This window comes from Aotus nancymaae, unplaced genomic scaffold (genome assembly GCF_030222135.1).
Source record: "Aotus nancymaae isolate 86718 unplaced genomic scaffold, 86718_ANA_hifiasm-v0.15.2.pri h1tg000069l, whole genome shotgun sequence".
Taxonomy (NCBI): Eukaryota; Metazoa; Chordata; class Mammalia; order Primates; family Aotidae; genus Aotus; species Aotus nancymaae.
The window spans coordinates 2,055,254-2,067,049 of record NW_026988484.1 but is presented as its reverse complement, the minus strand read 5'-3'; the positions used below and the strand labels follow the sequence as shown (position 1 = coordinate 2,067,049).

Sequence of the window (11,796 nt, the reverse complement as noted above, 5' to 3'; positions counted from 1 at the left end):
ACATAGCAAAACCCTGTCTCACAAAAAATACAAAACTTAGTTGGGCATAGAGGCATGCGCCTGTAGTCTCAGCTGCTTGGGAGGCTGAGGTGAGAAAGGATGGCTTGAACCCAGGAGGCAGAGGTTGCAGGGAGCCAAGATTCTGCCACAGCCCTCCAGCCTGGGCAAGAGAGCCAGACTTCATCTCAAAAAGAAAAGGAAAAAGGGCTGGATGTGGTGGCTCACGCCTGTAATCCCAGTACTTTGGGAGGCCGATGGGGGTGGATCACGAGGTCAATAGATCGACACCATCCTGGTCAAAAAGGTGAAACCCTGTCTCCTTGTTAAATACAAAAAATTAGCTGGGCGTGGTAGTGCACGCCCGCAGTCCCAGCTACTCGGGAGGCTGAAGCAGAAGAATTGCTTGAACCCAGGAGGTGGAGGTTGTGGTGAGCCGAGATCGCGCCATTGCACTCCAGCCTGGGTAACAAGAGCGAAACTCTGTCTCGAAAGAAAGAAAGAAAGAATTCAGAGCAAGTCCCCAGTGTAAAGTGAAAGTAAGTTTACTGAGCAAATAAAGGAATAAAAGAATGGCTACTTCACAAACAGAGCAGGGAATTCCCAAAAGTAAGAGGAGGAACATGCCCATCTTAGGTGCAATGCTTGTTTATATATAAGGCAACAAAGCAAAAAATCATAAGGGAGGTGTGCTCTACTACAAGGGCTCCTGACAAAGGATTGTTAATCTTTGTGTAACTACTGTCTTCCAGAACAATTTCTTTCTTTCTTTTTTTTTTTTTTAAGACGGAGTTTCACCATGTTGGTCAGGCTGGTCTTGAACTCCCGACCTCAGGTGATCCGCCCGCCTTGGCCTCCAAAGTGCTTGAATTACAGGCATGAGCCACCATGCCCGGCCCAGAACAATTTCTATTATTATTATTAAGGTGAAACTTATTCTTCAACTAAGAATGCTTTTTTGGTCTTAAGATATTGAGACATCAGGACATTTCCTGGGTCTGAAAACATCTGGTGACAAGGAATGCCTAACCTGGGAATGCAGCCCAGCAGGTCTCAGCCTCATTTTACCCAGCCCCTATTCAAGATGTAATGGAAACATATTGGTGCCATTGTGGCCAGAGTGGTAAGATGGGCGTATAGTTCTAGGAGAACAAAAATTGAGTGTTGGGTCAAACAAAGCCATGTAGGGTCATGGAAGCCACTGTAAGAGCTAAGGCTTTAGTCACAGAGCAGAAAGCACTGGGGAGTTTGGAAAGGGAAGTGACCTGGCTGGACTGGGGATTTAAACACGTCCTTCTGGCTTGTGCTTGGACAATAGACAATCCTGAGTGAGGAATGGAAGAGGGAGATCATTTAGAGAAAATTGTAAGAACTCAGGTGTGAGATGTTGGTAGTGTGGCCCGTGGCTGTCACATATGTATTGATGATAAGCAATTCCATTCTGGTTGAATTCTGAGTCTAGGACACGCTTTGCTGAAAGATTGCATATCAGGCCTCTGTAAGTCAAAACAGACTCTAGCTGGATCAATGTTGTTAACACATGCAGTGGGGAAAAATATTAGATTCCTGTCCCTGGAAAGCAGAACACAATTTGCTCACAGGCTCCACATGGGCATGCAGGGAAGGAGTGAAGCATGACTACTGGCTTGGCTGCTGAGGAGCTAGAAGGTCTGGGCTGCCACAGCTGAGGGGGTGACTCTTGAACAGCAGATGCTGGAGCAGGGGGTTTGGGATAATGTTTGGACAAGTCTAGTCTGAAAGGCCGATTACACAACCAGCTGGACATGCTGACACAGCTAATGAATCCCATCTGGGAAAGTGTGAGCTAGAAATATAAATAAGGGAAACGGCCAGGTGCAGTGGCTTACACGTACCTCATTCCCAGCAGGGAGGCTGAGGTGGGCAGATCACTTGAACTCAAGAGTTCAAGACCAGCCTGGACAACATATCCCCGCCTCTATAAAAAAATAGAAAAACTAGCCAGACTTGGTATACATCTGTAGTCCCAGCTACTCTGGAGGGTGAGATGGAAGGATTGTTTGAGCTCAGGTGGGTCAAGCTGTACTGAGTCATGATTGTACCACTGCACTCCAGCTTGGGAGACAGAGTGAGACCTTGTCTCAAAAAAATAAAAAAGAAAAAGAAAAGAAAATCACTGTGTAGCCTTTTCAGAATGGCCTCTTTGCTTATTAGTACACACTGAAATTTCCTCCATGTCTCTGATGGAGATTTTTCTACTTTTATGATAACACATAAATAATAGAAAACAACGTTTTCTTTTATATTAGGGAAACAAACACATACTGATTTGAGACTTGCTGGGTTTTTCCTCCAGTCACAGCTCAAAAATCCTGCATATGTAGCAGATTTAGAAAGGATCTCTGTTAATTGTGTGAAAGTTGATCATACAAATTGGGTCCTTCTTCTTATACCCACCTAAAACACAGTTGAAAGAGTTGTGGACGCTGGGTGCGGTGGCTCACGCCTGTAATCACAGCACTTTGAGAGGCCAAGGTGGGTGGATCACGAGGTCAGGGATCGAGACCATCCTGGTCAACATGGTGAAACCCCGTCTCTACTAAAAATACAAAAATTAGCCAGGTGTGGCGACACACGCCTGTAGTCCCAGCCACTCAGGAGGCTGAGGCAGGAAAATCACTTGAACCCGGGAGGTAGAGGTTGTGGTGAGCCGAGATCACGCCACTGCACTCCAGCCTGGGCCACAGAGGGAGACTCCATCTAAAAAAAAAGGTACTCCCTCCTTTTGGGATTCAGAGCACCCTTTGTTCCATCAGTGAATGCTCTAGTATCGTGCCTTTTCAAAATAGCATTCCTTTTGTTGCTGTCTTTCTGAGCTTGATGTCAAATTACTAAAAAGAAGTGAACATAAAGAAATGGAGGGGGCCGGGCGCGGTGGCTCACGCCTGTAATCCCAGCACTTTGGGAGGCCGAGGCGGGTGGATCACGAGGTCAAGAGTTCGAGACCATCCCAGTCAACATGGTGAAACCCCGTCTCTACTGAAAATACAAAAAAAATTAGCTGGGCATGGTGGCACGTGCCTGTAATCCCAGCTACTCAGGAGGCTGAGGCAGGAGAATTGCCTGAACCCAGGAGACGGAGGTTGCGGTGAGCCGAGATCGCGCCATTGCACTCCAGCCTGGGTAACAAGAGCGAAACTCCGTCTCAAAAAAGAAAGAAAGAAAGAAATGGAGGAAGTGAGATTAAATAGATACAAGTGTTGCTTAGTAAACTGGACACAATATTTGACTATGCTGGCAGGAGAGTTATTTTCTGTGGGACCCAGAAACAGGGATCTACTTCTGTGCCGCTGCTGCGGGGTGCCTCCGCATCCCACTTTCTTTGTTATGAACCTGTGTGGAGTATTTTTTTTCTTGTCCCTAACCAAACATACAGAGACAGAAAACTCCAGTGCTTGAGTTCATGCGTTTGAATTGCAACATAATTTTTATTTGCTTTCTCGACCAGTGGATATATTTTGTGACTGAATGACCGTAATGATGTGCATTTGGAGCAACGGCCTCTGGGAACGCCCGAAAACAACTAAATACTCGCAGACAGCAATCGGAAGAAACCTGGATACCGCTCCTTTAAGAAAGAGCAAACCCCCGCCTCCGCTCGGAACCAGGAGTTGCAATTTCCCAGCGCCCCCAGCAGCGGTTTGGCCTTTACTTCCGGAAGGAGGTGGCGGCAACCTCACTCTCTAGCCGTGCGCCTGCGGGAACTACATTACCCAGAATGACCTGCGTTGGACGACGGCGACCACCAGCCAATCAGGCCTCAGAAAGGTGGCGTTTCCGTAAGCGCAAGCGCGGTCGCGCTGGCATGTCCGTCGTTGTCGTCGTGGCGGCTGTTTTGGCGTTTGTCCGGATTGCTAGCTCCGGAGCGCTGGGTCAGCATCATTGGGGACTGATTGAGAAGGCGCGAGAGGAGTGTTTCGCGCTGCACTGAGGCGAGGCGTCGCTCGGGGTGCCCCGGCCCCGCCCAGAATAGAGACCCAGTCTCTGGCCCCGCTCGGCCCTTGGAGTGCGATGGCTGCCGCCGCGCTCATGGCCCCGGCCCGGGTGAGTGCTGCGTCCTCCGGGCCTTCCCCGCCCTCCCCATCCGAGTCCTAACGCCCCGAGGACACCTGCTCGCGGCCCTGCAGCCCAGGACAGAACAGGGGGACTTGGAGGAGGTGCTCCCGTTTCCAGCACCTGGCGTGCTAGGGAAGGGAGAGCGCGACGGGCGAGCAGCCGCTGACGGAGGCTCCAGCGAGCCCTGGGGCACAGAGGCGATGCAGCCGGTACCAGGGCGCTCACCTGCAAGGCCAGGCGTGGGGCTACAGGGAGGCCTGAGCCCGTGTGACGCCGCCGTGGATGACTCTCCCTGAGGCCTGGCTCTTTACATCCCCCACAGGTTCTCTGGGTTGTGGTAGTCCGGGACTCTCAAGTGGCATTCTCCCAGCCCTTAGTTCTGAAGACCGTGGGTGAACCCCAAGCCCGGGGCCCTGTGTCCATGTTAGCACGTATATAGAGTTGTTCCAATTTCTGGCAGCCAGCATGAACAGGTGTGGAAGATTGTTCCAGAAAGGTACAAGATGTGCAAATGCTTAGGTGTAATACGGAGGTGGGAACGATTGTGAAGCCACAAGTCTCCTTGCTTTCTGGTGGGTGCAAAGAACAGGAGGATAGGCGTCATCACTGCGGTGGGTGCTTGAGAAGTTGTGTGTGTGTTCAGGAGGCAGTAGCAAGTTTGAATCAGAAAAAAACAGGTGATTTACCAAGGTCCTCACAGGCTTCATCTGTGTACTCAGTGGGGCACAAGCTGTGGGACTGGCGGAGGAGGAAGGAAAGTCAGAGTGGACTAGTCCAGGTGAGGGTTACTGGCCCAGGATCGCGGCTAAGGAGATGTGGTTAGATTCTGGATGCATGGTTTGAAAAGGGACAACTAAATTATGTAATGTAGGTGGTGAGGGAGTGAAACAGGATTCAGAGAAGACCCCAGGGTTGTTGGTATTAGCAGCTGAAGGGAAAGAAGTTTCATCAACTAAGATGATGAACACATTGTCGATAGGAGTAATAGTCACTAGGGATATCAGGTTTATTTGGGCCATACTAAGAGTCAGATCTTTCAGACCCTACTAAATGGAGGCATTAAGTGGGCAGATGAACACACAGGTCTTGAAATCTAGGGAGTGGTTCAAGATGTGGCTGCTGTGTGCCCCAAGTTGAGTGGGTCACAGTTAGGTTGGGCAAGCCCCAGGTTTTGGTTGTAAAACCGTTAGTGGGCCAAGACAGGGAGGAGGATGCTGGAGTAAGTGGTCATGAAGGCAGGGTATGTGAAAGACAGTGTAGTTTGGCAGGGGCCAGGGCTCCCAAGTGAAGAATGAACATGAGATGGATGCAAACGCATAGGAGACTCAGGCTAGGACTCATGCTTATTTGCTACTTTGTGGGTATCCAGGATTTTGTGATAACTTGATGGGGCCTGGGTGTTTCATTCAGGCTGGACGATTAAGTTAGTGTCATATGGTCGTTTGTGAGAGTCATTGTATATGAGATGGGCAGCCAGTGACCCTGGAATTTAAATGAGCTTTACGTGGATATATGACTGCCAAGGGGATGGTAAGTGCAGCACAGAAGTGGAATAGGGCCCTGGTTATCTGTGATTCACCTGTGGTTCTCTGTGGCTAAATCTGAGGCAAGGGACCTGGCAGGGAGGCCTTCAAAGAAGTTTTTGAGGCTGTTTCCACTAGTGCAAGCCATGGGAAGTCTGGGATATTGGATCCTGTTTAAATCCACACTCTGGAAGCTGCCTACCAGGTTGTAGTGTAAGGCCAGAAATTAAGGCCCCGTGTGATGTGTCACCTTGACCTCTGATGAAAACACTACAGCCTCAGATGGCCTGAGAGCAAATTCCCCTTCCCACTTTGCTCCCAAGAATAAGCTCTCTCAGCCAAATGAACCCTTCTTATTCAGGGAACCAGAATAGTTCCTGCTTATTACTTTGTAGCAGGTTTCAGTACCCTACCAATTTTTTGAGTAATTCAAACAAGCCTGTCCCCTCCTCTGGGGACCAGGGTAGCTTCTCCATCTTGATGCTACAAAGCTTGCATTCCACAGCGCCTGGTTGTTCACTCTTTTCTGGAGTACTCCCTCCATATGGCCCTGTGTGGAGTGTGGTTTTCTGTCACAAGCTGTGAGTATTGGTCTTTAATTAATAAACTGTTGATCTCATTTGTCTAGTGTCGAGTGTCTCGTGTTTGGCCACTGGTTATCCACTGTAACCATTAGGTTATCCGCTCTTTCACCCAGGATTTAGCCTGTGGTATGGGACAGTGAGGTAGTGGTGGTCGTGGTCACGTGGCTGTGGGATCTGGAGACCTGAGGTATGTGCAGTGTAACGAATGATACGCACTTGGAGAGGGAGGATGCCTGATGGCCCCACTGCCTCGGTTGAGACGTACCTAATCTTGGTCATACCAGAGGAATGCTTGTCAGGGAGGGGTAGTTGCCCTGATGCCATGCCCACAGCTTAGATACATGTGTTTTTTTGCCTGCCTCTTGTTACTGGTGGCTGCAGCCAGTGACCAAGAGGCCCATAAGGAAACAACAGCACCAGTGGACTGCTTTCTCCACTGAGTTGGGGAGCTTCAAAAGAAGATGAGCACTGGGTAAACGTGTGAGGGGATGGATTATGGATACTGAGAGAAGGAACCATTTGTGGTTTCATCTGTCCCCATCCTGGCAGGGTATTGTGACCTTTGAGGACGTTGCTGTGTACTTCTCCTGGAAGGAATGGAGTCTCCTTGATGAGGCTCAGAAATGCCTGTACCACGATGTGATGCTGGAGAACTTGACACTTACAACCTCCCTGGGTAAGGTCCTCACACCCACCTCTGTACCCGGAGCTAGTCTCTGCTCTTTCCTCAGGGACAGATATGTCCTCACGAGAGGACTATGGACACAGCTTTCTGTTCCTGGGTAGGTGCTGCAGTTGGTAGGGCTAAGGCTTTATGTTACCTTTTCTCCTTGAGCAGGCAACACCTGCTTCCCTTTCACGTGGAAGGATTCAGAGTCAGACTTCTTATAGTCTGCCTTATGGATCTCACCTTGTTTGCCTCTCCCTGGCCAGGTGACTTTGTCCAGATCTGAGGCTCCTGGAGGCCCAGGTTCTACTTCCTTCCTCTATCTGACACTTCCTCATGCCTGCCTCTGCCAGGAATCACTGACATTGTCACTACTTATGTGGACTATGAGTGCCTCTTGCAAAATCCTCCTCTGAATTTCTCTTTGTGTTATTTTTTCCTACGGGCTATCATGTGTAGAGTTTTTCTGGGCTGGTCTTGGGTGCTTGCATATTTTAGGTTCCATGTTCTTGATCATAGGGGTCAGGTGGACAGGCCCTGTGGTTCCACGGATGGCTCTGATATCCCCCACAGCAAGATGGACTCAGAGGGAACCTGGCCCTGAGGACTAACACCTAAAGGAGGACATGATATCAGGGTTATGTTCAATCATACCAGAAACATATTGTGTTTGTCTGATGTTTCAGTGCTAATGACATTTGGGGCCAAACCTCCTTACTGCCTTTTATCCCCTTTCTTGACACTTTGCCTGCTTGTCAGCTGTACACCTTGTTACTACTTCTCTTCCTTCCAGCCTGGGGTTAATCCCCACGTCTCTGGACTCCGTATCTCACCCATGCTTCTCACTGCTTTTTCTGCAGTGCTCTCCGGTGTTGGCCTCTACATGCTGTGTTATGAGGTGTCCACGTGTGTCAGCTACTGTTTTGTTGGCATGTTTTCTTGGGCCTGGATATGTACTCGTATACAATGCACGTGTTAGCAGGAGAGCAGATATCACTGAAAATTGTCCTAGAGGAATGAGTTGTACATCCTGCCTCTTCTCCATGTTTCTGATCCCTAGTTGTGTCTTCTAACTCATGAGGCCTCCCCAATTCCGTGATCTTTAGAGGCCCAATTCTGCTAGGCAGCCCCATCTTCAACACCTTGGTCCTGAAAACAACCCCGTGGACTCAGTTCCTGGGTTTGTTGAATGCACGTTTGTCTATGGGCTACCCCCCTCCATTAACGTCAGCATGCTCTTCACCAACCTTTCCTTTCTTTCAGGTGGTTGTGGAACAGAGGATGAGGAGGCACCTTATCAGCAGAGCACTTCTCCACAGCGGGTGTCACAGGTTAGGATTCCTAAAGCCCTTCCTTCTCCCCAGAAGACCAACTCCTGTGAGATATGTGGCCCAGTCTTGAGACAGATTTTGCACTTGGTTGAGTACCAGGGAACACACCATGGTCAGAAACTGTACACAGATGGGGCATGCAGGAAACAATTACAATTTACTGCATACCTTCGTCAGCACCAGAAGGAGCATGTTGGACAGAAACACTTCAGAAGCAATGTGGGCAGAGACATGTTTTTGAACAGCTGCCCATTTCAAGTATCTGGGAAGCCCTTCACTTGCAAGGAAGTTGGGAAGGATTTCCTGGTGAGATCAAGATTTCTCCAGCAACAGGCTGCTCACACCAGAAAGAAGTCAAACAGAACCAACAGTGCAGTGGCTTTTCACAGTGTAAAAAATCATAACAACTGGGGAGAACGTATGAAAGCTTTCAGCTACAAACACGTACTTATTCAGCACCAGGGAGACCTCAGTAGGGAAAGATGTTACATGTGCAGCGAATGTGGGAGATCTTTTAGCACAAGCTGTAGCCTCAGTGATCATTCGAGAGTTCATACAGAAAACCCTTATACATGTGAGGAATGTGGGAAATCCTACAGGCAAAGCTCTAGCCTTATTACACACCGAAGAGTTCACACAGGAGTAAGACCTCATCAGTGTGATGAATGTGGAAAATTATTTAGAAGGAAGTATGACCTTATTATACATCAGAGAGTTCATACTGGAGAAAGGCCTTACAAGTGCAGTGAATGTGGGAAATCCTTTAGCCATAGCTCTAGCCTCATTACACACCAGAGAATTCATACTGGAACTAGGCCTTATGAGTGCAGTGAGTGTGGGAAATCCTTTATCCATAGTTCTAGCCTTATTACTCACCAGAGAGTTCACACTGGTACAAGGCCTTATATGTGCAGTGAATGTGGGAAATCCTTTAGCCAAAGCTGTCATCTCATTAAACACCGGCGACTTCACATTGGAGAAGGTCCTTATGAGTGTAGTGAATGTGGGAAATTGTTTACTTACAGATCTCGTTTCTTCCAACACCAGAGAGTTCACACTGGAGTAAGATCTCATGAATGTCATGAATGTGGAAAATTATTTAGCAGGAAATTTGACCTCATTGTTCATCAGAGAGTTCACACAGGCGAAAGGCCATATGAGTGCAGTGAATGTGGAAAATCCTTTACCTGTAAATCCTATCTCATTGCACATTGGAAAGTTCATACTGGGTCAAGGCCTTATGAATGTGGGGAATGTGGGAAATCATTTACCCATAGCTCTACACTCCTTCAGCACCAGAGAGTTCACACTGGGGAAAGACCTTATGAGTGCAAGGAATGTGGGAAATTTTTTAGCCAGAGCTCCAGCCTCATTAGACATAGGAGAAATCACACCGGAGAAAAGCCTTATGAGTGCAGTGAGTGTCAGAAATCCTTTAGTAACCGCTCTAGCCTTGTTAAACACCAAAGAATTCACACTGGAGAAAGGCCTTATGAATGCAGTGAATGTGGAAAATCCTTTAGCCAGAGCTCTAACCTCAGTAATCACCAGCGAGTTCACAGTGGGGAAAGGCCTTATGAATGTAGTGACTGTGGAAAATCTTTTACCTTCAACTCCAATCTCCTAAAACACCAGAATGTTCACAAGGGATAAAGGTTAGGTAACAGACAGAGGGCTGTTAGGGACAGAGAAGCATCCCTGCAAAATTCATAGACAAAGATTAAATAAATAAATGTATGAATTTTCAGTAACCATGCTTTATATTTAGTGTATATTCTCTGAATTTTGTTTTATACAAATACATTTATATGTGTACTTTGTCTCTTATATGCACACATAAAAATAAATGGTTTCTTTTTAAAACATTTCTTTCTTTCTTTTTTTTTTTCTTAACTTGCTCTCCCTCCTTTATTTTTTGTTTTAACAGAGTCTCGCTCTGTTGCCAGGGTGGAGTGCAGTGGCGCGATCTTGGCTCACTGCAACCTTCGCCTTCTGGTTTCAGGTGATTCTCCTGCTTCAGCCTCCCAAGTAGCTGGGATTACAGGTACGCGCTGCCACGCCCGGCCAATTTTTTGTGTTTTTGGTGGAGACAGAGTTTCACTACCTTGGCCAGGCTGGTCTTGAACTCCTCACTTCGTGATCTGCCCGCCTCAGCCTCCCAAAGTGCTGGGATTACAGATGTGAGCCCCCACGCTGGGCCATTTCTTTGTTTTTTTTTTTTTTTTTTTTTTTTTTTTTTCTGGAGACGGAGTTTCGCTCTTGTTACCCAGGCTGGAGTGCAATGGCGCAATCTCAGCTCACCGCAACCTCCGCCTCCTGGGTTCAGGCAATTCTCATGCCTCAGCCTCCCGAGTAGCTGGGATTACAGGCATGCACCACCATGCCCAGCTAATTTTTTGTATTTTTAGTAGAGACGGGGTTTCACCGTGTTGACCAGGATGGTCTCGATCTCTTGACCTTGTGATCCACCCGCCTCTGCCTCCCAAAGTGCTGGGATTACAGGCTTGAGCCACCACGCCCGGCTCATTTCTTTGTTTTTAAATGAACAAATTGTAATTGTGCATGTCCATGGAGTAATAGCGATGTTTCGATACCTATAATGTAGAGTGATCAGGGTAATTAGTATATCTGTCATCTCAAACATTCGTCATTCCTTTATGTTGGGAACATTCAGTCTCAATTTCTATCGTCCTCCTAGCAACTTGAAATTATGTATTATTAACTTTAGTTCTGTAGTGGTATAGAACACTGGAATTTCTTCCTTCTGTGTAGTTGTAATTTTATATCCTTTAACAAATCTTTCTCTATCCCTGCCTACCCACTACCCGTCTCAGCCTCTAGTATCCTCTGTTCTACCTTTTACTTCTAAGAGATCAACTCTTTTTTTTTTTTTTTTTTTGAGACAGAGTCTTGCACTGTCTATCAGGTTAACTTTTTTTTTTTTTTTTTCCAGCGCTTCCACATATGAGTGAGAATGTGCATGTTTATGTTCCTGGCTTATTTCACTTAACTGATGTCCTCCATTTCCATCCATGTTGCCTCTGGTGACAGGATTTCTGTTAATAGTATTCCTTTGTGTGTATAAATCACATGTTCTTTATCCATTTATCTATTGTTGGACATCTAGGTTGATTCCATATTTGAGCTGTTGTAAATAGTAAGTAAAGGGTTGTAGATGTCTCTCCAATGTGATGATTTTCTTTCCTTTGGATAAATTCCCAGTACTGGGATTGCTGGATGATGTAGTAGTTCTATTTGTAGCTTTTCGTTTGTTTGTTTGATTTTGTTTTTTGAGATGGGAGTCTTGCTCTGTCACCCATGCTGGAGTACAGTGGTGTGTACTCACCTCCTGGGTTCAATCGATTCTCCTGCCTCAGCCTCTGGAGTAGCTGGGATTACAGGCGCACACCTGTATTTTTGTATTTTTTGTATTTTTGTATTCTTAGTAGAGACAGCGTTTCACCGTGTTGGTCAGGCTGTTCTTGAACTCTTGACCTTGTGGTCCACCCACCACAGACTCCCAAAGTCCTGGGATTACGGGCATGAGTCACCGTGTCCAGCTCATGACACAGGACCTCAATACTGTTTTGCTTTTTTTT

The 11,796-nt window shown here is 47.2% G+C and overlaps 2 protein-coding genes across 12 annotated transcripts in view; both read left to right on the top strand.

The window, feature by feature from the left end:
• The window catches only part of ZNF606 (zinc finger protein 606), a 57,660-nt gene extending 53,913 nt beyond the window's left edge, over window positions 1–3,747 (top strand). The window contains exon 7 of the mRNA XM_012473163.3: window positions 3,485–3,747. Coding sequence (XP_012328586.2) covers window positions 3,485–3,504 — 20 coding nt within the window. The 3' untranslated portion in view covers window positions 3,505–3,747. The remainder of the gene's footprint in view (window positions 1–3,484) is intronic.
• An 83-nt stretch (window positions 3,748–3,830) lies between these two features.
• The window catches only part of LOC105731432 (zinc finger protein 418), a 28,482-nt gene continuing 20,516 nt past the window's right edge, over window positions 3,831–11,796 (top strand). For 5 of the 11 annotated variants that reach the window (XM_064367405.1, XM_064367401.1, XM_064367402.1 and 2 more), the window contains exons 1-2: window positions 4,182–6,875; window positions 8,130–8,197. In XM_064367405.1, the coding sequence (XP_064223475.1) occupies window positions 6,695–6,875; window positions 8,130–8,197 (249 nt within the window). In that variant the 5' untranslated portion in view covers window positions 4,182–6,694. Of the gene's footprint in view, window positions 4,081–4,181; window positions 6,876–8,129; window positions 8,198–10,124; window positions 10,242–11,796 lie in introns of those variants that run through there. The other 6 variants (XM_064367409.1, XM_064367407.1, XM_064367406.1 and 3 more) reach the window with 5 other exon arrangements.